The sequence below is a fragment of the Natator depressus genome, chromosome 7 (assembly GCF_965152275.1).
Source record: "Natator depressus isolate rNatDep1 chromosome 7, rNatDep2.hap1, whole genome shotgun sequence".
In the NCBI taxonomy this organism is placed as follows: Eukaryota; Metazoa; Chordata; order Testudines; family Cheloniidae; genus Natator; species Natator depressus.
Genome location: NC_134240.1, coordinates 55282049 through 55309767, shown reverse-complemented (window position 1 = coordinate 55309767; position 27719 = coordinate 55282049). Strand labels below are relative to the sequence as shown.

The 27719-nt window shown below is 59.3% G+C and overlaps 2 protein-coding genes across 5 annotated transcripts in view; one reads left to right on the top strand and one right to left on the bottom strand.

Moving 5' to 3' along the window:
- Window positions 1–8180, top strand: part of NFKB2 (nuclear factor kappa B subunit 2) — a 60061-nt gene extending 51881 nt beyond the window's left edge. The window contains exons 15-29 of one of the 2 annotated variants that reach the window (XM_074958534.1): window positions 386–490; window positions 1240–1325; window positions 1576–1714; window positions 1891–2010; window positions 2189–2401; window positions 2618–2759; window positions 3410–3524; window positions 3944–4151; window positions 4614–4783; window positions 5256–5358; window positions 5971–6203; window positions 7099–7168; window positions 7305–7477; window positions 7557–7668; window positions 7792–8180. In XM_074958534.1, the coding sequence (XP_074814635.1) occupies window positions 386–490; window positions 1240–1325; window positions 1576–1714; window positions 1891–2010; window positions 2189–2401; window positions 2618–2759; window positions 3410–3524; window positions 3944–4151; window positions 4614–4783; window positions 5256–5358; window positions 5971–6203; window positions 7099–7168; window positions 7305–7477; window positions 7557–7668; window positions 7792–7931 (2129 nt within the window). In that variant the 3' untranslated portion in view covers window positions 7932–8180. The remainder of the gene's footprint in view (window positions 1–385; window positions 491–1239; window positions 1326–1575; window positions 1715–1890; window positions 2011–2188; window positions 2402–2617; window positions 2760–3409; window positions 3525–3943; window positions 4152–4613; window positions 4784–5255; window positions 5359–5970; window positions 6204–7098; window positions 7169–7304; window positions 7478–7556; window positions 7669–7791) is intronic. The other variant, XM_074958533.1, reaches the window with a different exon arrangement.
- A 444-nt stretch (window positions 8181–8624) lies between these two features.
- Window positions 8625–27719, bottom strand: part of PSD (pleckstrin and Sec7 domain containing) — a 114436-nt gene continuing 95341 nt past the window's right edge. For all 3 annotated transcript variants that reach the window (XM_074958528.1, XM_074958530.1, XM_074958529.1), the window contains exons 11-17: window positions 18270–18313; window positions 15428–15606; window positions 13988–14058; window positions 13127–13284; window positions 12374–12518; window positions 11284–11427; window positions 8625–10707 (exon numbers count right to left, since the gene is read on the bottom strand). In XM_074958528.1, the coding sequence (XP_074814629.1) occupies window positions 10468–10707; window positions 11284–11427; window positions 12374–12518; window positions 13127–13284; window positions 13988–14058; window positions 15428–15606; window positions 18270–18313 (981 nt within the window). In that variant the 3' untranslated portion in view covers window positions 8625–10467. The remainder of the gene's footprint in view (window positions 10708–11283; window positions 11428–12373; window positions 12519–13126; window positions 13285–13987; window positions 14059–15427; window positions 15607–18269; window positions 18314–27719) is intronic.

The following is a 27719-nucleotide window of genomic DNA, read 5'->3' as shown; positions in this document are numbered from 1 at the left end:
GAAGCCGGGGCAGGGTGTGTCCTTGTTGGGAATCCTCATTTGGCAGCTTGGTGGGGCATTTCCCTTGAACCCACTAATATGAGCTAAGGGGTGTTTCCCTTGGGCTGTGTTGCCAGTGGGTGGGCTCAGTTGTGGCAAGTGGGTGCCTGTTCTCCCCAGCACCCCTGATGGGAGCAAGGAGTTGCTCCCTGTGTGGCATGCTGGGGGGAAGGGAGGATGGTGGATGAGTCACAGATCAGGAACTTTGCCATGACTCATGTTTGACTCTCTGGAGATTTCCCTGACACTGTCTCCCCGTTCCCACCCCTCCCCACTGCATTACTGCCGTGCATCCCTAGGACTGGGCAGTGCGTTTGCTGAGCTCTAAACGCTTTCCTCTCCACAGAGTCACCTGGGGCTTCCAACCTGAAGATCTCACGGATGGATAAGACGGCTGGCTCGGTGCGGGGAGGGGACGAGGTCTACTTGCTGTGCGATAAAGTTCAGAAGGGTAAGGAGCCTGCCAGCAGCCAGTTGGGTTCTTTGCTGTCATTCTGCCCCCCCCCCCCCAAAACCCACCTGGGCGTGCTTATGTGCTGCTCCTTCTGGGGGTTGGGAGCAAGTTATTGTGTGTGGTCTCGGGCTCTCTCAGCACCCCGTGTTTTGGTAGGATGCTCTGAGGAACTCCCTCTTTCCCGTCTGGCTGAGCCTTTTGTGGAGCCAGACTGGCTGGACAGCAGGCTGAGTCTTGGGTTCGATGACCAGGTTGGTGGCGGGGTGGGTGAGCTGAGAGAACCCGGAGGCAGAGGCAGTGGGGGAAGATGCATGTGTTTCTGGCCCGCCCTGCCAGGGAGTAGGGGGTGCAGCCTGAGATGGATTGGGTTGTGAGGTGAGAGCCCATCTGAACCATGTAGTTATTTAACATAACCCCACGACGGGTGTACCTCTGCCCCGTGCCCGTGTGAGCACGATGTCTCCAAGGCCTGCAGTTACTTGGAGCCATTTTCGTTCATCCTTGCCGAAGCTTGAGCAGGTTGCTCTGGGGCTGGTGGTTGGGGTCAGGGCCATGTGGTGCCTTGCACCTGGGGAGACAGAGGAGGATAAGGATAGTGGCTGGGAATACTGAGCTGCTCTGGTTCTAAGGCAGCTGTGGGAGAGGAGGAGGAAGCAGGGTCCTTGAGCTGTGTGGGAGGAGTCAGGCTGGCTGGGTGCTGCCGGAGCCCCCATGGTAACTGCCCCCCTTCCCCCCCACCCCTGCAGATGACATCGAGGTGCGGTTCTACGAGGACGATGAGAACGGCTGGCAGGCCTTCGGAGACTTCTCCCCTACGGATGTTCATAAGCAGGTGCAGTGGGCAGGATGGGGGCAGGGCTGCTGTCTGCATGGAGAGTTGGGGAAGGGCCTTGTGCCACCTGAGTGGCATGAGGGTTTTGCGGTGGCCGGCACTTTGTTCTGCCTGCTGGGCTGGAGATGCATGATTGCCAGGGTGGTGGGATCCTGGGGGTGGCCAGGCTGTACTGCTGAGGTTGCCGTGGGGAGTGTGGGGCTGTGAAGGTGGCATTAGTTCATAATTCCCTCTCCTGGGTTGCCTGCAGTACGCCATCGTCTTCCGCACGCCGCCCTACCACAAGCCCAAGATCGACCGCCCCGTCACTGTCTTCCTGCAGCTGAAGCGGAAGCGTGGGGGGGACGTGAGCGACTCCAAGCAGTTTACCTACTACCCAGTGGTGGAAGGTGAGTGGTGCTCGGTTGCGGGGGGCGGCACTCCAGGTTGACTTGGCTGGGCTTGGAGCCACTGTCTGCTTGCACTGAGCCCCCGGGAGGAGCCTGCAGCTGCCGGGGAAGTGCTGTCCTAGCACAGGTCGGGCTTGTTCCTGGCTCTGATCCTCCCCCATGTGTCTTGCCTGCAGATAAGGAGGAGGTGGAGAGGAAGCGGAAGAAGGTGCTGCCTCAGTTCCCCCAGCACTTTGGTGGGGGCTCACACATGGGAGGGGCCGGCGGGGGAAGCAGTGGCTTTGGCTCTGGTGGAGGTGAGTTGAGCTGTTCCCCGCTGTGGGGAGCTATGGCAGGGCAAATTACTCATTCCAGGCTGGCCTGGGAGACCCCAACCCTCCTGAGCTGCCTCAGAGCCAGCAGCAGCAGTATGGGGGGGGCTGGCATTCCCCCAGATCCTGCCTTTGTCACAGGTCTTTCCTTCTTGGTCTACAGGTGGAAATCTAAACTATCCATACTCCTCGGGGCTGACTTACAACAACATCTACTCATCTGGCCCCCACCCTGTGGGCGGCTACCAAGGTGGGGTGCAGATGACCAGGGCCACCAAGATGGAAGAGGAGGGGAATGGCAAGCACCTGCCTGCGGAGACTGGGAAGCAGCCCTGCCCTCCAGAGGAGAGCCACTGGCAGGAGCTGCATCACCACGGTATGGTGGGCGGGGAGATGGCGAGGGAAGGGCTGATCCTTGGGATAGGTTGAAAGAGGGTCTAAGGCACTCTCTGTGTGTTGCGGGGGAGGCGGGGGGGAGAGGTGTTCACAGGCTGTTGGCAGAATGGAGGACTGGCAATTCCAGTTAGGTGGGTGGCTCTTGCTGGTCCCTGAGCTGTCTGTCCAGGGGCCGACTACCGGCTTTACTTTCCAGCCCAGCTCTGCAGTATGAGGATGCTGGCTCTGGCTCAGCGCAGCGCCCATGCCCTGCTGGACTATTCGGTCACTGCTGACCCACGCATGCTGCTGGCCGTGCAGCGGCACCTGGCCGCCTCCCAGGATGAGAACGGAGACACGTGAGTCCTCAGGGAACGCGGGTGAGGGGCTTGAGGACAGCACCAGCTGTGGAGGGCTCCGGTATTGTGTGGGGGCTTGTGCTGGGCCTGTGCCCTTACAGCTTTCAGACGATCCTTTCCACTCTGTCTCTGGAGACTCCCCAATGGACCCTGCTCCTTGGGGATGGGCAGATCCAGCTCTGGCCAGGACTCTACAGAGCCCTGCTCTGGCACGTGGAGTCTAGGCCAAACCAGCTAGCTCCCTCTTCCCCAGGAGAAGACGTGTCTTTCTGGCGCCTCCACGTTGCTCCGTACCCTTGAGCCAGCTCCCTTTTTGGCTCAGGAAGCCAAAGCTCCTTCCATGCAGGGCGTGGGACCAGGTCATGTGGAATTCATTTCCCCCCTGGAGCTGGGTAGGGCCACAGATGGTGGCTTAGGGCTCCATAGGGTGCAGGACCTGTGCAGCCTCACACTGATTGATGGTCACTGGGAGCAGGGATCTGCTGGGATGGCCAGCATGGAGGAACAACGGGAAGGGAGTTTGGGGCTGGGGCATGCATGGGGCCTGGGGAGGGGGCATGCAGCCCAGCTGGGCAGCACAGTGCCGGCTCACCACAGTGAGTGGCCGCTGAGATGCTGCTCTGAGCTCGCCATTCCCTCCCTGCCCACAGGCCTTTGCATCTTGCCATCATCCATGAGCAGACGACTGTGATCGAGCAGCTGATCCAGGTCATCCTCAGCATCCCCAACCAGCAGATCATCAACGTGGCCAACCACTTGCAGCAGGTACAGTGACCCCATCTGCTCCCGAGGCATCTCCCAGGATTCCTGCCATTCCCTGGATGATGAAGGGCTGTTGTGACCCTCTAGCTGGAGCCATCCTCTTCCCATCCCTCTGCTCGCAGAGCATGACCCCAAGCTCCCCAGGCCATGGCACATACTGCCAGAGGCCTGGCTTGCCAATGCCGGGAGCCCCATTCTTTCAAGCTGGCTGCCTCTGGGTGTGTCCCCCAGGGGAGGCAGGCTCTTTGGTCTGTAAACCGCGTATCGCAGGAGGGAGATCAGGCTGCATTGTCGGTGTGGAAGGTGTCAGTGTGGTAGGCAGGCTGGGTGCTCCTGCTGTGAGAGCAAAGGGAGTGGGGCTGTCGGCTCGAGAGTATCCCGCTGCTCTTGGCCCCCTGTTGAGCTGGCTGTTCTCCTCCCAGACTCCCTTGCACCTGGCAGTTATCACCAAGCAGCACCAGGTGGTGAGGTTACTGTTGCAGGCCCAGGCAGACCCCACCCTGTTGGATCGCTACGGCAACTCGCTGCTGCACCTGGCACTCCAGACAGGCGACGAGGCCATGCTGAAGATGTTGCTGGGGCATCTGGACTCCTCCGGCCCCTGTCTGCTCAGCACACCCAATTATCATGGTGAGAGGGGACCCCGGGGTGGGGAGAGCTCGGGATGGGATGATACTGAGCAAAGGGCAGACTGGCTCTCAGCAGGGCTCTGCCTCCCAGTGGGCTGGACTTCCAAGAAAGGGCCAGAAGCCCCAAAGCTGGCCTGGATCCTGTAGGTCACTGGTTCAAATCCAGGCTTAGTGGCCTATGTGAAATGGGACAGAGAGGGTCCCTGCAGCCCACCCCCACCTCACAGAAGTTGCTTGTCCTGGTACATGAACCTCCAAGCCCTTGGCAATCGCCACGTGTCTGCGTCGCGAAAGGCCCTTGCCAGTGTGGGCCAGAGGCCGAACTCCCTTCGGGCAGGGCAGGGCTGGGGGAAGCTTGCCCTGCTGGGGCTCCATGTAGAGCTGGGGGAACACGTCCTCCTTGTGGGGCAAGTTGAGGGGGTGACAGCCCCCTGCTGGTGCTAAAGCTTGCTCCCTGTTCCAGGCTTGCTCCCCGTGCACCTGGCTGTGAGGGTGAAGAGCCTGGCCTGCCTGGACTTGCTGGTGAGGATGGGAGCAGACGTGAATGCCGTGGAGCGACAAGGTGGCCGGACGCCCCTGCACCTGGCCGTGGAGATGGAGAACCTCAACGTGGCCGGCCACCTGGTTAAGAAGGTACAGGGCAGGGAGCCCTCTAGCTCCAGGGTGTCCGGGAGTGTGTGTGGGGGACGGGGTCAAGGTTCCCAGTTCTGGTCTGCCTGGAGGCTGGGCTCTTGGGATGAGAATGGCAGCTTCCTCGGTTGGGCTGCAGGGGGGCCCATGGTGTTGGTGTGGGATTGGGCAGCGGGTTCAGAAGTGCCCCCGACTGTCTTGTGCTGGCTCGGTTGGTTGCCCTTGGAGCTTGTATGTGGTTTCAGCACATAGGCTGGGGTGCCGGCAGGCCTGCCTGTGTGGCGTGATTGCCTGGCCCTTCTGTGTGGGGCAGGGCTTGTGCCTGTCCCCGGGCTCTCTGCTGCCCAGAGAGCACATGGCTGCGCTAGACCAACCAGTGTTCCCCCATGGCGCTGCGCCCGGCGTGCAGGGGCTGCGTCTGTTCTCAGTGCGGTGCTGCTGCCTGTTCCTCATTGGCTCTTGCATTTCTCTCTAGCTGGGAGCGGATGTCAATGCTCGGACGTTTGCTGGAAACACCCCTCTGCACCTGGCTGCAGGCCTGGGCTCCCCCATCCTCACCAAAATGCTCATCAAAGCAGGTAGCTCCTCTCTGCTCCCCTGCACTGGCAATCACAGCAGCCCTTGCTGCCGCCTGCTGGAGCTGTGCTGGGTGCTTCGCAGCATAATGAGGCAGGCTCTTCCCTGGTGCCCTAGTGTCTGGCCCTCCCACCAAGCCACTGCTTCCAGAGGAGGGCTAATGGGTGGGCTCTCTGCTTGTGGTACTGGCCCAGCCAGTGGGAGGTGGCAGATGGAGGCCAGCTGAGGTACAGACAGAAGTGGTAACTCCAGCAGAGGGCGCTCTGTTGGCTGGGCTGGGGGTGACCTCTGGAGCGAATGAGATCTGAAGTGATGCTGTGAGATCCTTCCGCTGCATATGCTGGGCCAGGCCAGTCGCCCCAAATCCTGGCCCAAGGAGAAGGATGTGAAATGGAAGCCGAGGCCTGAAAAGCCAGGCTGCCTAATGGGGGCACTGGGGAGGGCGTGTGAACAACCCTCCCTGGACTGAGTCCCAGCCCCACAGTGGAGATGGGCGACTTGAAGGAGGTGTGGGCACTGGGATCTGAGCCAGCCGTGGCCTGGGCAGGTGGGAGGGGCCAAATCCTCTTCCGGGTACCATGCTGTCTGGGCTCTGACCGCACCCCTGTCTCCAGGAGGGGATGTCCTCTGTGAGAACGATGAGCCGGTGAGGTCGTCCTCGTCCGAAGCCAGCAGCGACACGGACAGTGGGCCCGAGGAGCAGGAGGCAGACATGGAGCTGGGAGATTCGGACACAGAGCGCACAGATACCAGCACCGCTGCAGAGCACAGAAGCAGGGAGCCTGGCACTCGGGGTGCAAGGCAGCGGCGGAGACACACACCGCTTGACTTAACCAGGAGCCACAAGGTACAGAGCATCAGGGGTTAAACCAGGGGAACTGGAGTCCCAAGAGCATGGGTCTCCCTTGGTGGGTTGGCTTTGGGGAGGGAGCTGCCCTGCGAGGGAGCGGTGGGTCCCAGAGTGCTGGCTGGGCACATAAGTCTGGCAGCTCTGCCATCCCTCCAGCTGCTGAATCCCATCAAAAGAAGTTAAAGGACAAATGTTTCGCTCTTCCGTGACAGGCGTTGGCACTGCGGTGTTGTGTGAGGTGGGGTCCCAGAGACACTCCTGGGATGTGGGGCTCTCTATGGGATGATCTTGCGACACGGGTCTGAGGGGCGTATGGCTCTGGGGGCTGGTCTGACCAGAGTTCTGGCGAGGCCAGTGCCAGGTTCCAAGGTGGGTGTTGGGCTCTGTAAGGGCCAGTGCAGGAATGCTGGCCGCCCTGTCAATGGCTGCTTCCCACCCTGAAGGCTGGACCTGCATTCTGTGCAGTAGTGGGTGTTCCTGTTGCCCAGGCCACCTGGGGGCCCTGCTCAGCCCTTGGTTCCCATGGCAGCCTCGGGTAGGGGGCTGGTGGCAGAGCTGGGAGTGGGGAGAGGAGTGTTTGCCCTCCAGGCTCCTCTGTACTGCAGCCCCTTGAACCTGCAGCTCTGGCAGGGTGGGGTCCCAGGAGCTTCTCCTGGGCCTGTGGTGCTGTCGGGGGCCAGCAGAGCAGCAGCGTGTGGGCTCGCTCCCTGCCCCTGCTCTCCCCCCACACTAGTGCTCCCACTCCCTGCATCTTCTCTGGGGAGTGCGGGGAGCCCCACTCTGCTGGGGGAGCTCAGCCTGCGCTTGTGAGCCCAGTGAGGGAATGGGGGGGAACAGGCTGTAGGGATGCTCCCGGGACACGGCTCAGGAGTCTTGTATGCATCTCTCCCAGGTGCGGGAGATCTTGCTGCATGCCTCGCTGCAGGGCCCGGAGTTGGAGCAGCCTCCCGCCCCCAGGCCAGGTGAGCAGCCCCCTCCCTTGCTGGGTTCCGCCCAGTCACACCCCTCCCTTCTGGGGGTTGATCATGCTGGGATGGCAGCGCGGTGTCTGGGTGGGGCTGGGCCCATTGATGGGCTCACGTGTTTCTCGCCATCCAGGGACCACCCTGTCACTCGACAGCAACACCCTGCAGGGCCTGGAGCAGTTACTGAACCAGGACCGCAGTGGCTCGGATTGGACTGAGCTGGCCCAGAGACTGGGCCTGCGCAGCCTGGTGGAGACGTACAAGGACACAGCCTCCCCCAGCGGGAGCCTCCTGCTCAGTTATGAGGTGAGTCCCCCCTGCGGGGAACCCCTCTCCTCTCCTTGGCCCCCTTGCCGAGCCCGCTCTCACTGCCTTCTCTCCCCAGCTTGCTGGCGGCAGCCTGGGGGGCTTGCTGGAGGCGCTGGACTCCATGGGGCTCAGCGAGGGAGTGAGGATGCTTCGCAAAGCAGAGACAGCCGACAAGCTGCAAAGCACAGGTAAGGGCTGGGGCAGGCCCGGGGGCCAGCAGCGCACACCCGGTGTCTCAGACCTCTCCCTAGGGCTGCCGTTCAGGAGGGGCCCGACTGCCCTCGTTACCATGCTGGCTCTTTGCTTTGCAGAGCTCAAGGAGGACAGTGCCTATGGGAGCCAGTCAGTGGAAGAGGAGCAGCCGCCGACCCCACCACTGAAGTCGCACCCGCTGCCCTCTGCAGAGCTGCTTGGCGAGCCCCCTCACAGCCAGCAGCAGCAGGTGCATTGACCTGCCGGTGCCTCCCTCTGGTCCCGGGGTAGCCCGGCTGTGACTGACACTTTGGAGGGAAAGAGCTGCGGCAGGCTCGGAGCCCCCGCACTGTCCACGGATTGAATACAAGTGCCTCTTGGCCCCAGAATGGGCTGCCCGTGCCTCTTCGACTCTCCTCTGGTAGGGCTGGCCGCAGCCTGGCAGGCCCTGCTGTGCAGAACCCAGCCCCCTCTCTGCTCTTATTTAAAGATCCGTCATCAGGTTTCTTGGTTTAGGTGAATAAAGGGTGTGACTCCTAGAATGTTTTCACTGTGGCTCCAGGGTCCTGAGAACACACACTCCCCTGCAGGGGCGTTCCAAGCAGTGGGAGCTAGGGCGTGTGTGCTGCTAGGGTCACATCAGCCCTACCTGTGTCCTTTGGCCTCTCCCCTTCCTTTATGCACAGTTCTCCGCTACTTTGCCCCTGCCTCAGTTTCCCCACTGGTTGTGGCAATAAGGGCCTGCCCATGGACTGCCTGCACCATCATAGCATGGGGGTGGAAGGCAGGGTCCCTGTACCACTCCTGCCACTGACCCTGTGACCCAGGCCAAGTCACAGTGCTTCTCTGCATGAGGGGGGATTGGAGACTTGTCTGACAGGGAGATAGATCAGCTGCTCCTGGGCCTGGCAGCCCTTGGCTCAGTGGAAGAACTGACTCCAGCCCAGAGGCTTAAGAGCAGGTTTTACTTCAGTAACTGATGGAAGAAGCTGTACAAAGATTTTTTGCAATAGACTCAAAAGAGCAGAATAAAAAGAGACACATTCGCAGTCGGGGCGAAGGGCACCCGGGGGGCATGGCTGTCCTGCCGCCATTGACCAAGGTCCCTGGGCAGGTGCAGTCCTGTTGGCCCCTGGATTTCCCACTGGCTGAGCCTGCACCCTTGTGCTATAGCTCAGCCCTGAGCTGCAGCTGACCATGCATTGATCCAGCCCCCTGTTGGGGACAGGATCCCCTTGCCCCCAGCCCCAGGCATGCTGCTGGGATGGTTGGCTGCAGCCTGGGCAGGCGAGCTCCTGGGCTAGAGCTCATGCTGCTCCCCCCAAGGGAGAGGAGCCTCCAGTAACCACAACAAGCTGGGGGCAAAGCTCCTCTTTAGCTCCAGCTTTGTTCCTAGGCTGTCCCAGCCCTTCCCCTCTTGCTGTTCCTCCAGTGGTCAGGGATGGACAAGGACCTTTAATGCTGGAAAAGGCTTGTGAGAGGCAGGGCCTGGGCATGACATTCATGGGCACCAGCTCCAGAGCTGCAGCCTCTGAGCCCTTTCAGGTGGGAGGTAGAGGGGCAGGACTGGCATAGCCCCTCCAGCAGAGGGCAGAGAGGAGCCTTCAGGGGACATGGCCAGCAGGCGCAGGTTAAATTCCAGCTCTCAGAATAACCCTGCTCTTCCCTCCTCACCTCACCATGCCCCGAGCTAGGCCAGCTAGGCAACGGGAAAAGCCACCCGTGTCGCCTGTCCACAGTGATCTGCACTATGATGAGCCGAAGGGGCACTGCGTGCTCACGAGACACCACCCCGGCCCCTCGTTATGGCTTCATGGCTGAGTCAAGGCTTGCTTAGCCTCTTCCTACCCTGCACCGTACAGCTGCATCCGGGGCTGGAACGCCGGACTTGGCTGGTGGTTGTTTCCTGTGCCCTGGGACAACACCACCTCAGGGTGGGAGGGCAGGTGCCAGCTGCTGTCTAAGGGGCACAAGCCAGTCCAGTGGCTCGAGTGGGGCTGTGCAGAACTAGGCAGCTCCTCTGTGCAACATAGAAAACTAGTGCTAGGCTAGCGGCTGCGGGTGGGGCTGGGCCTCCACCCCCCGCAGTCACAGAAAACCTGCAGCAGCTCTAGGAAACAAATGCCTTGGAGGGCTTGGGGTTTGTTTTTACAGTTCCCAAAAAAGCATCAAAATTACCCCCCAAAAACTCCCTGTAAGTCAGCTCAGTCAGGTACTAAAAAGTGCAAAACTGTATCACAAAAACGTTCAAAACCGTAAGAAACCAGCAGATGGGGGAGGGAGGGCATCACAGGGAGCGGCCAGGGCTCTGCCCATCTGGCAGCTTTAAAGAAACTGGCCCCTAGGGTGGCCAGGGCTGCAGTGAGGCTGTATAAAAGGGCCCCACTTAGGTTGTCTCCCCAAGTCTGTCTGTCCTAGAAACCGTGGTGGGGGGCCTGAGCAGGAGAGAGCGCTGCTTTGCTTTTTACACTGAAGAATTTAGCTCAGTGGTTGGTTTTTGGTTATTTCCCCGGTCTGGAAACCTGCACCCAGTTCCCAGGGAATTGGGGGAGGGGGGGTTAAGTCCTGTAGTGTGAGCCCGGTGGCCAGGGGCTGGAGACGGCACCGCACGGCATGTGTTTCCAATGGAGTCGGTGGAGGGCTCTGGTTCCATGCTGAGCTGGCATGGGCTGGTGCTGGTGGCTGGGTGAGAGCTGTCAGCCCCATGGCTTGTGCCCGCGAAGGATGAAGTCATGCAGATTCTCGTTGGCAGGGGCCCAGCTGCCCCCGGGGCTGGCTGGCAAGGCGCTGCCCGTCTAGGATTTCTGCAGATTGTTGGCAGGATGGCGGCTGCTGCGCTCCGAGATGTTGCGCTTGACCTTGGTGCCCGTGCTAGGTGGCTCCAGGTTGAGGGAGGGGCTGGAGCGGGATTTTTTGAGGCTGTCCTCCTCGCTGATGGCTGCGTCGAACAGCGTGGCCTCGAAGGCCGCCAGGTCCTCGGAGCCGGCTTTCAGCTTGGCGCGCAGCAGCATGGCATAGGTGCCATAGCGCGTTTTCTGCGGGCAAGCGGAGGAGAGTGGGTGAGAGGCGCAGGGCATAGAGCACTGAGTGCAGCCTCGTGGCTGGGACCTGGAGTTGGCTCTCCCCTGCCTCAGTGGGCGAAGCAGCCAGGTGCTTCTCAGCATTTCATACCAGATTGAAAATGCCATGGACCTGCGCCCCTACTGCTGCCTCACTGGGGACGGGGTGCCAGCAATAGGTGCCCACGAGTCTTAGTGTTGCTTGTGCTGAGCCAATTCTCCCCCTTCGGGGGGACTGGCAGCCAGGGCAGCGGTGGGGGGTGGGACTGAGGTATTTGGTGGGGTTGGACGGTGCTAGCTGGCAGGTGGGTCTGTGGGCAGGGAAGGGAGGAGGGCTCTGGAGCAGCCCCATGGTACATTCCCTGAGCTGTTCCCATTGCTCAGCCTGATGATACCACCAGGCAGTGAGATGTCTCAGCAGCCTCTGATCAGCAACTGGGGGTGCTGATGTGGAGCTGGCGGGAGCGGGGACGGCAGGCAGAGCCAGGGAGCAGGGCCACTGCCAGCGGAAGGGCAGAGGGCTCCCCCCCAGCAGGTGGGCACCCAGCTCACCTCGAACTCCAGGTACTCCTCCTTCTGCTTCAGTTCCTCATACTCCTTGCCCTTCACCTTCTTCTCGGGCAGCGAGGAGCGATGCTCCACCAGCTCTGCCGACATAGCCTTGAACTTGGACTCGTGGCTCTTCACCTGCTCCTCCTGGGGCCCAGCAGGACTGTGTTAGTGCCCCTTCCCGAGCAGGCCCTGCTCGCAGCACCCACCCACCCATGTCGCTCTTGGCTGGGACTGCAGCTGGGCACTGTACCACTTGGCTGCGGTGACTGGCATGCTGGATTAGCCTAAGGGCCCAGCCAGGCCCAATTCCTGTCTCTGACAGTGTCTGGTAGCAGACCCCTGCAGGGGGCACTTAGGGGATAACCTGCCCCAGGGAATGCTTCGCCCAACCCCCACCAGTCCAGCTCCAGCCATGAAGGTTTGGCTCCCTTCCAAAACTAGGTTCTTTTAGTAGCCTGGGAGTGGGCTGAATTGCCCACCTTTTGATTTCATCCATGTCCCTGTGTTATGAGCTGGGTGGAGCACAAGCTGCTGCTCTACCTGCGCTAGGCCAACTAGTCAGGATCCCTGCAGCCCTCTCTCCTTCGGCCACAATCCCATGCTTTCCCTTGGAGAGCATCCAGGCCCCTGCTCCTTCTCTGGGCCCCTCCCGTTCCCTGCAGGAGACTGCACCGTTGCTCTGTGCCATGGCATCAATATTGTCTGTACAAAGAGGCCCAGGCTTTGAGCACAGCAGTGCACTGAGCAGAGGTCTTCACTGAGCTGTCCCCAGGCACAGCCCGGTCCCTTTCCCGAGCTGACTGTTAATTTGCACAGCTGCTCCAACTTATTCCCTTCTACCTCACCCCTCCACAGTGCACTGTTTGGCGTGGCAATGTTGAATTTCACCTGCCATTGTGCTGCGTGTTCCCCTAGTGTGTGTTGGCTCCTCTGCAGCTCCTCTGTCTTTGATTAACTCAAATGAGATCACCTCCCTGCTCGTCCCGGCCACAGACGATTAAACATTCAGCAACCCCAGTCCTAGCTAGCCCTTAGTGCTGCTCCTGCAGCCCCCACCCCTAACACAGTGAGCTGGCTTGTACCCTGTTACCTGGGACAGCCTGGTGGTAGAGCTGGGCAGCAGGGGCCGGCTGAACTTCTTCTGGGACCCGATGGCCGCGGGGAACGGGGGAGCAGAGAACATGGCTGCCACCACGTTGATGCGTGTGATCCAGGAGTGCATCTGTTCTGTATTCCTGTTGGGAAATGCCAAAGCACTAAGCCATGGGCCCAAAGCTGCACCCTCCCTACCCGCCCCCTTCCAGGGATGGTGCCAGCCTCAAGGCTGGAGCCCTGGGAACAGAGGAAGTGCCCTACTGGAACAGACCAATGGGCCTCCTAGGCCAGCATCTGCCCATGGACCATGGTAACGGCAGATGGTGCACATAACCCCAGCTAGCAGCTTGATGCTTGAGTGATGGCCAAGTGGCAGGGGCGCTCCCTACAGTGCAGTGGTGAGGGGGGGCGTGGCAAAGGAGTGCTGGCTCTTCTCACTTCACCCTTTCTTCCAGGAGAAGCAGTCGCAGGACTGAAAAGCGTAATGCTGCCCTTGGCCCCACAGGCCCGCTCCCAGCCCTGGGGGTGGTGCTAGATTGGTAACGCTTGCCCAGTGTGATGTCTCTAGCTGGTGCCCCTTAGCACTGCCTGCCTGGCCTGTGCAGCCAGGAGCTCCCGCGTTGGCCCAGGTTACTCACTTAGGGTGACCAAACAGGAAATGTGAAAAATCGGGTGGGGGTGGGGGTAATGCCTATATAAGACACAGCCCCAAATATCAAATCGGGACATCTGGTCACCCTGTACTCACTGGGCCTGGAACAGGAAGACCCGCCACTCGGCTGTCCTGAGGTAGAAGACGTTCGGTCTCTTGCTGTAGTCGGATGCCCGCGTGGCTAGTGCGTGGTGGATGCTGATGGCGTTCTTCAGCTCCTCCTCTGCCAGGGGCTTCCCGGGCTTATATTCCTCCTGCAAGGCCAGGCTCCGGTTACAAATGAGTCCTGCTCCTCACAGCCTGCCTTGGCGCTAGGGTCCTGCTCTAGCAGGACAGGGGGAGCTATAGTGGCCCTTGCCGCCACTCCTAGGAGCTCACCATCACCAGGCGCAGCAGTGCTAGGCATCAGGGCTACTCCCAGGGTGGTGCATACCAACCCACCATGAGCTGGCTGTGTCCACGTGTTCCCGGGGCGGGGGAGAGGACTGCATGTATGAATGGCCTATGGGAGGCCATTCCTTATGCTGCTAGCCCAGTGGGGGGCACTGCTGCTGCAAATAAAGGCTGCAGTCTCAGGCAGGAGGCCAGCTTGGAGGCTGGCGTGTCACTCCTCTGCCAAGACCCTGCCGTAATGCGGTCCTACGCTGCAAGGGCCACAGCTCTAACAACTGCCTTGGGGAAGCAGCGCTGCTGCCTTGGCCAGGGATGCCTCACCCTGCCCTGGGCCAAAGGTTCACGGCTAGTGCCTGGTGTCACGGTGCTTAAATGGATGCCACGCTCCACACAGCAGCAAGGATCCTCCACCTGATCTATCACTGCAGCAGGGTCCCCCAACCCACCAGGGTAGTGGGGGCAGGGGCAGAAGTCCAGACTGCCTTCCTGTGATTTAGCTGCCTGGCCTGAGTTCAAGCCCTGTCCTGGGGTGGCCAGGCGGGCAGTGGTCTCGCTACACCCTACCTTCTGCAGGTAGAGGATCATTCCCTTCAGGATGGCGTGGAAAGTCTTCCAGCCTCTCTTCCCTCTGGGGGCTGGCAAGGGAGAGAGAAGCAGAGTCAGGGGAAAGTCAGTCCCAAGCGTGAAGTGGCACAGCGTGAACGTCAGCCCACCCAGGGGACGGGCAGCTCTCCAGTGGAACTCATTCCCCAGCAGCACACCTGAGCTGTGCCCTCCATGAGAGTCAGCAGCTGGCTGCTGTGGGGGGAGGATCCTGCGTGCTGCCCCTGGGGCCAGAGGCTGCTGCCAGGCAGCCAGGGCACGGTTCAGTGCTCTCCTTGCTGCGTTTAACCACGGTGCTAGCCGCTCAGAGGAAGCAGAGGCAGGCAGCATTTCCTGCCAGGCACTGCTACGCCCAGCAGCAGATGCAGAAAATACAGCCAGCTTCTAATCAGATCAAGGAGGCATCAACTGGTCTGGGATTAGGGAGGATTTGGCAGTGGGAAGGTAGCATGCTCCTCTGTCGCCGCAGAACTGGGCGGCTCCCTTTGCTGCCCCCCCCCATCCCCCAACTAGATTTAATTATTATTGCAACAAGCGAGCAGCCTGCGACCAGTCTCAACCCAGAACGGGGGCTCTGGCTGCTTCCTCCTCCCACTCCCAGGGGTCCAGGCCTGATTAGCACCTTAGACAGAGGAACAGCAAGGTCCTGTTGATGGGGAGAAAGCTGAGTTCTCTTCCCTACCCCTGTCTCCTTCCGCACACAACTAAGGCAGGGCGGGGGAAAGGTCTCTCCTGCAACCGGCCCTGCACCTAGCTTCCATTCCCCCTACCCCCAGGTGGCGGTGACGTCAGCGTGTGGCACACTAATGCTATCTCCCAATGGAAGAGAGCCATGCAGCCCCAACACCTGCCGCAGGTCAGGCCCTCAGGTCTGCTCCTCACAGCATAGATACCACAGCTGCTCTTGCTGAAGGTGGGGTTAGCTCCGACGCTGCTTTAATCTCTGTGGGGGTTCCCGCTGCGGGTGGCTGGGGTGTGCTCAGCTGAGAAGCTGGAAGCACAGGGACAAAAATGAAAACCAAACGGAGTCTTTACTAACTGAAAGGCCCCTGTCCCCCAGGAGCGCGGCACGTGGGCGAGTGCGGGAGCTGCAGACAATGGTGCTGCGGGAAGCAGAGATTTGGAGGGCCTGGCTGCGTGTTTGAAAGTTCCACTGTAATTTTGCACAAAAGTAGTTTTTAAAATGGACTCACTAAACGGTGGGAGGGGAATGAAAAGGGGTTAGGGCGTGAGCTGGTTCTGAGCCAGGCCTTGTCCTGACCGAAGCCCCTTTGCCACGAGGGCGTGGAGTGGCACTGCATCACTCGTCCCACTGTGACCCTAGTGACTGCAAGGGAGTGGCTCCCCATTGAGAACTGGCTCTGCCCTTAGCACACCCCAGCCCCGCCCCCAGACACCTACTCTTCTTGCAGTCGGAGTCCGCATGGCTCTTGCGCACCAGCAGGCCGTACTTGTAGGTGGCGATGCTGGGGTCCTGAGAGAAGTCCAGGAAGGGGTTACTGCAGCTGCTTATGCGCTTGATGGATTTGGGGTTGGGGTCGGCCAGCTCAGAGAGCGACTTCCTCAGCTCCTCCTCATCGCTGTGGGGCAGACGTTGCAGGGGTTAGTGGCACCAAAGCCGGCCAACACACCACCCAGCACTCTAGCCAGGCCATGCCAAATGGGGTGGGGTGGAGCCCACCCGGTGGGAGGGCTCCCATTCAAATCACCTCAAGAGAGACACCAACAGCCCCCTCCATGCCCCTGGGAGCCATGCCCTAGGCCCCTTCACTGCTCTGCCAGGCTGGTGGTTCTTGCACCACGTCTCTCCCAGGTTAGGGGCTCGATTAGGTCAGTCTCGAGCTGGGCACGGGAGCCCCCTGCCTGCCCCATGGAGGGGAGGTGCTTGGAAGGCCCTTTGGCAGCCAGTGCTCAACTTTGGCTAAAACAGGAGAACCTGCAGGCAACGGGGCCAGGCTGGGGTCTGCTGCGCAGGGAAGGGCCAGTGCCCTGGTGCCTGGCACCGCAGGAGGCCATCTTGGCCTGTGGTGACTGGCTCACGTCCCCCTCTGACAGCAAGGAGTGGACAAAGCCCCAGAGAGAAACTCCAGCCCTGGCTCTGACACCCTCAGGGGAGCAGGGGGCAACGCAGAGCCCCAGCCCACTGTGGGCTTGGTTGAGGAGACGCTGGGCTCCAGAGGGACGGGCACCCAGTTAGGAACCTAGCCACAGGCATTGGGAGGGGCTGTGGGACATCACGAGCCAGCCCTGCAGATCACTTCAGCCCTGTGGGCTGGGGGGTGGGGGAGAGGGGCAGGAAGGGGAGTGCATGTGCGGGTGGGAGGCGGGCACGCTGCATGCAGAAGGCAGCCGACAGCCAGCTGGCGAGGGAGGTGGGCCCTTGCTCACATGCTCGCAGCCTGTGAATCATGCTCCCTGCTGGGCTCTGGACTCCTTGGTGCCGCTCTCCCAGTGCAAAAATGTGGGAGCCCCACTCTGCCACCTCCCCTCTTCCTCACAAACACAGCGCTGCTAATTAAACCCCTCCGCAGCTGCTGGCCGTCTCCATGGCAGCTGCATCGGCTCAGAGCCGGGATTACGTGAGCTCCCAGCGACGCGACTGCTGCCAGTTATGGGGACGGCAGCTGTGGGCAAGGGGCATGGCCCCTCCATTGAATTGACTGGCTAGGCACTAGGACCCTACCCTGAGCCCCTCCCAGCCCTGGGAAAGGGGGCCACCTCATAGAATCATAGAATATCAGGGTTGGAAGGGACCTCAGGAGGCCATCTAGTCCAACCCCCTGCTCAAAGCAGGGCCAATCCCCAATTTTTGCCCCAGATCTCTAAATGGCCCCCTCAAGGATTGAACTCACAACCCTGGGTTTAGCAGGCCAATGCTCAAACCACTGAGCTATCCCTCCCCTGTCATAGCCATGACTTCTTTCTCCTCCCCCAATTCTATAGCCCCAGCCCGCGCAGACCCTGCCCAGCGAGGCTCTCCCAGCCCATTCCCCTGCTGCTCCCTGCCCCACTGTGGTTCTTCCCCACCCTGGCCTCTTCCAGGCACCAGGTAAGGGGCTGGGCCATAGCCAGGGCCAGGTTGCAGGCAGACTGGGCAAGAGGGGAGGGCCTTGGGAACTGGCTCTGTCCAGGAGTCCCCCCACTCCAAGTCCCTCCAGAGCTCCCCCTGCAGACCTCCTCAAGTCCTTAGGAACAGGCCAGTTCTGCAGGTGCACAGACTCCCCAGGCTGGCAGCTCTGAAAATCTTGCTCCCTAGTCTACCCCTCATCTACACTGTGCAGACCTGGCCAGAGCTACTCCCCCACTTAGCCTGGAAGAACCCTCTTTCCCCTGTTATGCCCAAGCAGACCATCAATGGCTCTCATCTTATACAGGCTTTGTCCCTCCTGGTCTGGTCCAACAGTCTGGGTTACTCTCTGCTATGAGTGATCCAGTGTAGATCCAGGCAGGGGGAATCCCACTGCACCCCAACAGCTGGCTAGGTCGGCTCACAATCCGCCTAGCCTACCTCCAAGCTACACCTGCCCCACCTGCCCCCCTGGGTGGGGCTATTCCACCACCCTGGTTATAGCTGTGTAAATCCTGCCTCAGCTACTCCCCAATGCTGCTGCCTGCAGAGCTCCTACTCCACACCTCAGGCCTGCCCAGATCCTGCCCAGGTTATTTCCCTCTTTGGGCCTTCCTGGGTCTCCCAGTCCCTGAGCTAGTCCTCCCAGCTGTTAGCTGGGCCTACTCTGACCTGCTTTGCTATACAGCTTCCAGCTGGGTGAAAAGCTGGGACCCTTCCTTTCCCGCCTTTGGACAGCCCGAGTCTAGTCTATGTTCAGTTCCCCCCCATTGCTTTTTGCTGCCCTATCGGGCCCCTCTGTACATCACTCCTGTTCCCGGGCAGCGAGCTCTCCAGCACATGCAGCAGCTGCGCTCTTCCTCACCTAGGCTGGAGCCAGAGCCCGGAGAGATCACGCGGCATCTTCTCATGGACTTCGCTGGGCTCTGGCCCCTCTTGGAGGCAATCTGCCCTCTAGGTCACACCTGCCACCCTCCTGGCTGGCCTGGCCCGCAGGGAGAGGTGGGGATGGTTTGGATCCTATGAGCAAAGCAATGAGGAGGAGAGAAACTAGCGTCTGAAGGATTCATCTAACGGGGGCCATGTGTCCGCGCTGCATGGAGCTCTTGGGCCAGAGCCCCCCAAGCCCCGTCTAGCCAGTGAGAGAGGCTGGCCCATGGCCGGGACGCTACTCACATGGCCCACTGCAACTTCTCATTCTTGATGGAGCTGTACAAAGCCTGGGGAGACAAGAGAACAACGGTCAGTGGGGGCCAATGCTTGCTACGCTACCCTGAGTGGGGCCTGTCACTCCCTCCGCACTGGCACCCACAGGGGTGGGGCAGTCGGGAGTAGGTGTGGTTGCCTCCCTGAGGCCAGAAGGGGGACGGGTGAGGACGAGAGAGTTGTGTGTTTTCTTCACAAGCCAAAGCAGTTGCATTCACCTCCCGAATATGCGGGAGAGGGCAGTGCCCATGGCACGCTGGGACGGGCCGATGGGAAGCAGGGAGCTGGGGTGGGAAGCTCCCTGCCTAGAACCGGTGCGGGGGGTGTAAGGAGAGATGGGCGACTCTGAGGCTCAGGCCAGAAGCAGGGCTATGACTGAGGGAGTGCTGGAGAGGTCCTGGGCATCTCTGTGACAGCTGGGGACCAGTAAAGGGACAAGCGAGGCCAGGCTGAGCGAGGAGTGGGCAGAAATCCCATGCGGCAGCGAGGGTGAGCTGTGAAAGGCTAGGATAAGGAAGGCAGCTGCCATTGGACACGCACAGGATACAAACAGAATGGGGCAGCTGGGGGCAGCCCGCACCCCAGCACCTCCTACTGGACAGCAGGGAAAACTGCACATTGAACAAATCCAGCAGCCGCGAGGCGGGGAGGAGAAAATGGCCCTGAGCTGAGGTTCTGTAATGCCTCTGCCCCCGCCACACACATTCTCCACACCACAGGGTGTTCTAATAAAGGGGTTACACACAGGGGGCTCGTAGACAACATGGGATCAGGAGTAAACAAAATCTCTGGGGAAAATGCAGCTAGTGAAGCCGCCTGAATCCCTCTGGGAAGGGGCCTGGCGAAGAGCTGCGGGGCAGAGAATGGAAAGAAGAGGTTCATGCGGCACGCTCAGAAGTAGGGGGAAGCTACAGTGCACTACAGGGATGGATCATGCACACGGGACACACCTCCTTTTTGTAAGCCACACCCACTGCTTGGCCCCTAACCAGAGTGGGGTGTGCTGCAGCTGTGTCCCTAGTGCTCCGTGAGCAGTGGCAGAGTCACACACACACGAGTTTCAGGGGAACAGGTACCTTCTCCTTGGCTGCACTGCCCACGTTACTGCTAGGGTAGCACCTACTGATCACGCCTGGGTGCCATGCCAGATTTTGCCACTGACTCACCGTGTAGTCATGGACAGGCCGCTTCCCCTGCACATCCCCATCTGTACTATGGTGCACTGACCTACTTGGGAGGGTGGCGGTGAGGTCTAATTAATGTTTTGCAAGCGCTTTGAAGATGAAAACCACTACAGATGTGCCAAGGCCGACTCCACTGGGCTTTCCCTCCTTCTCGTGGCTTGCGTTCTTCTGAAAACTCGCTGGCCCAGATGTTCGGGGCTCACATTTGCATGCACGTTCCTGGGCAGACCTATGCGAGCAGCCGTACAGGACATTGATATCGTGGCAGCACCCCGAGGCCCCAATCGGGACTGGAACCCCCGTTGTGCTAGGCACTGTACAAACAGAAAAGACCCAATCCCTGCCCTGCAAGCACTATGGCCAACCCCAGTCATTAGCCAGGCCTCCCTAAATACCCAGCTTGGGCACTCAGATGTGCACATGGCCAGCATAGTGCACACTGCCGTCATGCACAATGGTGCTCACCTGGGTGAATAGCTCCTATGTATCACAGCCCCAGCACCGCCGTGTCGTACCCAGGCTGTAAATCAGTACAGTCGGCAATAGCCAGCTTTTGGGGATCCTAGTCTGCTGGGGGTGGGGGGAAGGTTTGACATCACTCAAACCCTACGCACATAGCAAGGGAGGCCCTTTGGAGCCTCTTTGGGGCAGGGACTGTCTCTCTGTTCTGTGCTTTAACACACAGCACAATGGGGTTCTGGGCTGTGATGGCGGTTCCTGGGTGCTACTGTAATACAAATTATGGCTCTCATGACAATTAGAGGGGAAACACAACAGCACTCAGGGCAAGCAAAGGCTCCTCCTGGCATTGCAGGTCCTGTAGGATGGGCTTCCCTGGGGTGTTAACCTTTTCTGGTACCCCTACCCACAGATTTTGGGCTGTGCCGTAATACCTACTTGGACTGTGACAGCTTCCCAACTCCTGCCCTGAGCCTGGTGGGGCCTTGGCAGGACTTTGGGAGCTCACCAAGTTGTGGCAGGCCAGGGGGGAGGGACGATTCACCCCCCACTCCCTGAGTCAGCAGTGAATCAATGCCCCTGAATGGTGTTGGGGAAGGCACCATGACGCTGTTGTTCAGATGTGTGTGTTAAAGATCCGAGTGCATTTTCTAAGCAATATGGATGGGAACGTTGGGGCCAAATTCCAGTCTGGGTAGCTAACAATCTGCCTCCCTAAACTGCTCCCTAAACTTCACTTCTGGCCCCAACTCTTCGGGAGCATTGCCGATGAAGAATGCGTGTTAGTGTCTGCATTTCACTGGGAAAGACACACTTCATATACAGAGAGATTCTTTTATACAGGGCCAAAGCCTCAAGCCCTCCTTCAGCTTTTACTCAGGTACAAGCCCCCTGATTCAGCCAGAATCTGGACTATGTAAAATCTGAGTATGGATTTCAGGGTTTGGGCTACTGGTTGGGATCCTTGGGGCTGAATGGCTCTATAGAAAAGTATGTAAGTGTCCTTCTAGCCCATCTTCACACAGCCTGAACATCAGACACCATTCAGCCAGCCATTTATAATGTGGAAGGAGAACAGTGTCTCTTTCTGACAGAGCTGCACCACCATGGGAAGGAACCTGGAATACTTGTCTGTGGATCTGTCTCCAATGGCATCCTCGCGGGGCCAGGACAAAGCCAGCTCTGCCCAAGCAAGGTGCACTGAGCTCACAGAAGTTCGTCTAAGAAGGCCCAGGCTTGAAGTCCATTATTTACTGACCAATGGATTTGCTGGTGAAATCAATGTAGGTTTGATTTTTTTTGGATGAGGTAAGAAGCCACCCCCATCGCACCTCTGAGAGAAGCTCTATGTAGGCAGAGAATTGAACCCAGCCTCAATAGCAAAGGCATTCCCTGAGAAGAGACTAGGATCATGTTCAGATGGACCTGGGTCCAACCACCCACAGCGCTCTAGAGAAGTTCAGATCCGGTTATTATCAAGGGATTGAGAAGCTGAGGTACATTAAGCAGCCATCTGCTGGAATTTCGGCAGCAAGACAACTAAAGGACAACGATGCAGAGCCAGACTCAAGGAGGAGAATCCAGTCACGGAGGGAAGAAGCAGACCTAGCTATCTAAGGAGAGGAGCTAATGGCAATGAATTTGCCATAGGTAAGGAGGGGAAAGGCTCCTCGTGCAGTGTTGCAGTATTGAGCTGGGAGATGCTAAAGACGCTGGAGAGAAACAACAAAGAGATTTGGAAAAAGCACAAGAAGGAGACCAGGAGTACAGCAAGTGCCTGCACAGCTCCATACAAGACGTAGGGAATTGTAACATGGGCCAGAAAGGTGCTCTGAGAGGGAGTGGAATGCGAACTCAGGCGGTTGATGGCAGAGCAATGCTGAGAGATCGCATGGGCCTCAAGTGATGAAGGAAGTGAGATACATATCAACTAACCAGGAAGCATTCTGGGTAAATTCATCCAGCTGGAGATATGAAGTGTTTTGGAGGTGACTGGGGATGCTCTAACCACAGCCCTCTAACGGGCTGATGAGAGGACTTCTGCTCCAAGAGAAGCAGCAGAGCAACAGCTGCACCCTGAAAACTCAGAACAAGATGGACATCCACACAGCTCTGGAGAAGAGCCCACCATAGCTGAATTGTGCAACAGTCGGGGCTCCAGGACAGTCTGGGAACACTTTAAAGGACTAACAGCTTTGTGGATTCAGAAGGAACAGCTCTGTTACATACACTGCATGCATCACAAGGAGCTGCTGAGCCGGAGTAAGTGCATGCGCGGGGGGGCGTGTCAGCATGGTGAACTGGGCTGGAGAAGACTAGGAGCTTCGCATGTGGAGAGGATGGAAAGGCATACAGTTTCGCTGTCCCATGCAGTTAGGGAACATTAACAAACAGGAGTGCTTGGGACACTGGGACCGGAATATAGAGTTTTTCACCTCCACTGAAATCCTGCCATTACTAGAATAAAAGCTGCCCCCAGCTGATAGCTGCCTGATGCCCAGTAGGAAATGAATCTGGGGGTCTCAGTCCAACCCCAAAGATTTGTGGTGGACCACAACTGGTGTCCCAGTTTCCCTGCTCTCCCGGTGTGCCCTGCTGCCTGCCTGTACATTCTTTTGAGCAAGGATTTGGGCAGGGCTGAGCCCATTGCTGGGGCTTCAAGAATCACTCCTAACTCCCCTTGTTGGCTGTCTCAGCAGAGGACAGGGAGACTGAATCCCCAGCCCATGCCTGGGGTGGGGCGTGGTTCTTCAGGGACGAGATGGCAGGAGTGAAACTTGCCTTGCTGCTCTCCAGGCTTTACCTGTTCTGGGGATAGACTGAGGGCTCCAGACCCCAGGGGCTGTCAGTCTAGCTCTAAACTCCTCCACAAAAGGAAGTTTTTGGTGGTGCTGGCCCTTTAACAGGTTGGGGCCTCAAGGTTCTTGCCTCCTGGCAGCTGCTATTAATCAGAGCCAAGGCTGAATTCTGCTTTGCTTTGTGCCCTGGATGGAAGGGGAGCGTGTGACGAGAGGGAGAAAGGACATGCTGCTGTGCGTATAAACAGGGCACTGCTGGTTATTGGCTCACATTCGTCTTCGCCCTGCCCCTGCAGTGATGGATAAATCTGTGCCCTCTGGCTACAGGGACTTGTGACATCAGTATAGGGTATGAGCTCACTGCAGCAGCAAGCAGAGGGGGAATGTGGGCTGCGAGGGGGACAGCTCTTACCCTGACACACATACACATGCAGGGAGAGAAGCTGGCTGTCCTGTCCTGCCCACCCCCTACCCCTCTTCTTCCTATTGCTATCACTGGGCCACAGCTGTGGGAAGATTTTCTGCTGCAAGTGGCCTAGGGTAAAGCCATCCATGTGCAGGAACAGAGAGTTCCTACGCAGCTCTCACAGCCACAGATCTCAGTGCACTGTACATTTTACAGACAGGGAACTGGTCCCACCACAGGGCACAGGCAGAGAGGGGCACTGAAACCAGGGCTTCATTCTTTCCACCAGACACTTGGCTAGCGCATGAATCAATGCATCTGAAAGAGAGAATTAACCCCTTCCCAGGCCTAGGAGATTGGTTACACAGGTCTCCTACTCAGAGAAGGCTCAAATAGCCTATGGCTTAGTGTGATGGTGTCTGAGCTCAGGAACATGCCACTAGGGGTGAGTCACAGGTCTCTGAGCCTGTTTGGGGCCAGAGCCTTATGGGACCATCAGCATCCCGGACAGTCACAGCCCATGGACTATTCTGTAAAGGAAAAGTGTCCTCCCTGCAGAGATTCCTCTTTGTCTCTGTGCCCGGGGGCATCTCACCACGAGAGCTCAACCCTGCGCTTTTCCCATCTCCACCTTCACAAGGACCTGAGCTTAGCCATGAGCTACATTGCAAGGTGCCTCCCTAAGCCACCAAGAGCCCTTTGCATGCTGTCCTTGGCTTGGCTAAGCTGAAGACAACTTCAGTATTGGTTCAGTGTGAGCCACGCTCTGTGCAGAGATTTGGGGCCGGGGGGGGGGGCGGCATGCGGGGGAACGACTCTCTCATCTCTACCTGCCCTGGCCTGTCAACTCTCTTCCCTACACCCCTCATTCCACCTCCAGTCCATTCCCTTACTCATGTTCACTGGGAGGCCTTGCACGTGCTATACAGTGCTGCTCTGCAGGTGTGAGAAATCCTGGCTCTCCTCTGCAACAGCTGGGGAACCACCAACCCTATTCCAAGCTCTTGTTTCCCTTCTGCTCCCCATGCTACTGACATCTCAGTGAGGAAAGTACACTCCTCCTCCACCCCATGTGAACATACATGGGTACACACATATGCAGCAGATGTGTGTAAATGTGGCTTGGGACAGCATGCATGGCCCCATCCTGCCACACACACACACACACGCCCTGTGGTGTCCATACCTCCCAACCTGCAGTGGCTGCAATGCTAGCTGTCATACCAGCGTCAGCTTTTGAAGAGGGCTAGGAATTGCACCCCCATCCCAATGCCCCCAGGACCCTTCCCCTTCTAGTGCCTTGATACTGCAGGCTGCAACATCAGCAGCGTGTAGGAGGCAAAGAGAGGAGGATTTCTGTGCCAGGTGGCCCTAGTGCGTGGTTACATCTCAGTGTGTCACAACGTGACGTGGATGCAGCCTGCCCCAATGCTGTGTTGTGCTATGACGGGATGTGTCATTGCCAGGCCGTGCTCATGGTGGGATCTCCCCATCTTCTTCCCCTCCCTGGGCCCAGCTTGGCACTATTCTGGGGGGTCTTCTCCTCAGGCTGCCGCTCTGTAGGAAGGCTTCTCCCCCTGCTTTGGCAAGGGGCAGTGCCTCTTTGCTCCTCCTCACCCAGCATGCCCCTCTACCAGAGTCCAGGACTAAACTCAAAGGAGCACATCCAAAGCAGGTGTAAATCAGGGTTGCTCCTCTGAAATCAATACCGACTTACACCAGGCAAGCACCTGGCCCCAAATCTCCCTCTCTTCACCTAGCGGGCTAAGGAAACCCACCCACCTTTCCAGACCAAATTGCAAGTTGCACAGGAACCCAGTCCTGTTGAGCCCATGGTGGGCTCTTTCCCCATTCTTCCTGCCATGCGGGGGTCCTGATTGGCATGATGCACCTGGGTCTAAGACTACCTGCGTACCCTGGCCCTGATCCTGCTTGCAGGGTGTTTTAAAGAGAAGGTGGTTGTCAAGCCAGCATGAGGCTGCACACAGTGGTGCAATGTCACGCTGTCGTTACATAGAGCCATGGGACTGGCACTGCCAGGAGGCCAGGCCTGGATCCCAAACCCCCGTCTCCGCAGAACATGGGCGGGCAGGTTTTGAAGTGCCCCCTTAGCCTTTCTGCTTCTAACTGCAGCCACCGGGAAGGGAGTTGAAAAGAAAGGCGAGTCCCAAGAGGTCCCTCTCAGATTTAACGAAGACTGGAGCTTTCATCTGGTGGTGGAACAGAACTGCCCCTAGGTTAGAGCGGCTCCAGCGCGGCAGGCTGGGCTCTGCTGTCAAGTCTGGGGATCATTAAAACCCTGTTTTCCTCTTCCACCGAGCAAGGGTGGGTGCGTGGAGGGAGGGAGGGGAGTGCGCTCTTGGCTTCTAGCTGCCTGCCCTGCGCACACCCCGCTGTGTAGCCGGCTGGGGCTGAGCGCAGGGGGCTGTCCGGGCGCGCAGGGTGCGAGCGCACGGTGATGGGTGTGTGGCTGTGATGGTCCGGGGGGGCGCACACAGGACCCGAAGCGTGCGCTCCTTTCTCCCGGGGAAAGGCTGGGGGTCACAGACGAGTCTAAGCTGCCGTTTCAAGGGGGTTCAAGCTTTCTCTGCCCCGGGTGGGGAGCGGGCTCCCTCCGCCAACTCCCGCCCGACGGCGGCCCCCACCGCAGCCCGAACTCTCCCCCGGGAGCCGGCGGCGGCGGTGCCCCCAGCCCTTACCGGTTTCTTCTTCCTGCGGCTCTGCAGGCGGCTGACCACCAGGTCGGTGTAGAGCACGGGCTTGAGCGTGCGGGAGCGCTGGGGCCAGCCGTAGCAGAAGGTCTCCACGCCCCGGTAATTCCGGCCGTAGCGCACGGAGCACATGGAGCGGGACCGCATGCGCCCGGCGCTGCTGTTGATGCTGTTCACGCCGATCATCCTGCCGGCCGCGATGGCCCCCGGGCAGCCGGCCGGCGCGGGGCTGGGCTCGCCGGCAGCCTGTTGAAGCGGCCCTGGCTGCGCGCCGCCAAGGAGCGCGCTCCGTGCCGCAGCCGCAGGCCGTGCGCGCAATGGCGAGGGCGCTCGGCTGGCAGGGGAGCGCAATTCCCCTCGCAGCAGCCAGCCAATGGCTCCCCGGCCAGGCGCTGTGCTGGGGGGGGGCCGGCACGCTCAGGGACGCAGGGAGCGAGCGACGGAGGGGGCCCGGCAGCGGGGAAAGGGGAGCGCAGCCAGCCAGCAGGGTGGAGAGAGGAGACGGGCAATGGGGGAGCTTCTGAGAAATGAGAAGGGAGAGGGCAGATGCGGGGAGCGGGGGGTGAGGCGAGTTGGGGGGGAGAGGGAGGAGGCTGGAGGGGCGGGAGTGATGGGGGAGAGGAAGAAATGGACTGAGGGAGAGGAGGGTGGAAGAGATGGAGGGGTCAGGAAATGGTGGGGGGGGGTGAGCGCACCCCCCAAAGTACTGAGGGTGGTGAGGGGCTGGAGGAGAGGAAGGAGGCTAGAAGCCAGGAGCGGTGGCAGAAAAGGGGTAAAGGGCGGGGGAGAGGATGTGTGAACAAAGGAGGCGATGGGGCTGGAGAGCAGGAGGGCAGGGAAAAGCTGGAGGGAATGGGACAGGTCTGGTTAGGCTACAAGGCCAGGCCCCCTGGTGAAGCCAGATGGCACAAGTCAGGGAGGTGCTGCACACCAGAAGTGGCTGCACAGCAAGGGTGGGAGAGGCGCTCACCAAGCTGGAAAGCACCATATCCTTTGGGATGAATGACTCTAGAAATGGGGATGTCCTTTCTCAGAGCGGTGCGGCTGGTGTCCAAGTCCTGGCCTGAAACCCTGTGACTGGAGGCCTGGAATTTTCACAGGGTCTTCCGTGTGGAGTAATGTCTCCTCTTTCTGGGTGTCTCTCTGCAGGGAGGGCATTCAGCAAGCCTGGGACTCACCCCCCGTGATCAGAGCCGGCGAGGATTGTCATCATGCTGTCCAAGCTTGACAGTGCCGCTTCAGAGAGAAGACGCCATCAGAGGCAGGGCCATTATCCATGACACTGACACGCTCTGCTCTTAAAGGTCAGCTCCGCTCTTGAGACATATGGGCAGGCCCTTGTGTACCCAAGGGCTTGGACATGATGCATTGGTGGCTGGCGATGAGCTCAAGCCAGCAGCAGCCAGGCACTTCAGGCTGCCCCTGCCATGGCTGCTCGGTTCAGCTGGCCCTGCTGCTCTTCTCACACTGCTGCTCCACACACAGATTAGCCAGCATTTGCTGCCAAAGATGGCACCTGGTGCACTGACCATGGCAGTGGCCACAGTGGGTCCAATCACTAGGATTCTCAAAGGGAGCGTGCCACCCACCTCCCAAGGAATTTCAACAGGAGTTAAACGGTTAACTCCCCAAGGCGCCTTTGAAAATCCCTCCTTAACTTCCGTGGGGAAGGGGGGTTGGCCAGGCACTGGCGAAGGCTATGGAGTGCATCCCTTCTCACCCAGAGGGAGGGATGGGATCAGGAGGAGATGGGGAGACCCAGGTTGGCAGATGTAACTAGGGATTTTTGCCAGACTCAACTTGAGATGCTTTAAAAGGGCATCTGCTGAGCACTGGCCTTCTGAAAACCAGGCGCTAGTCAC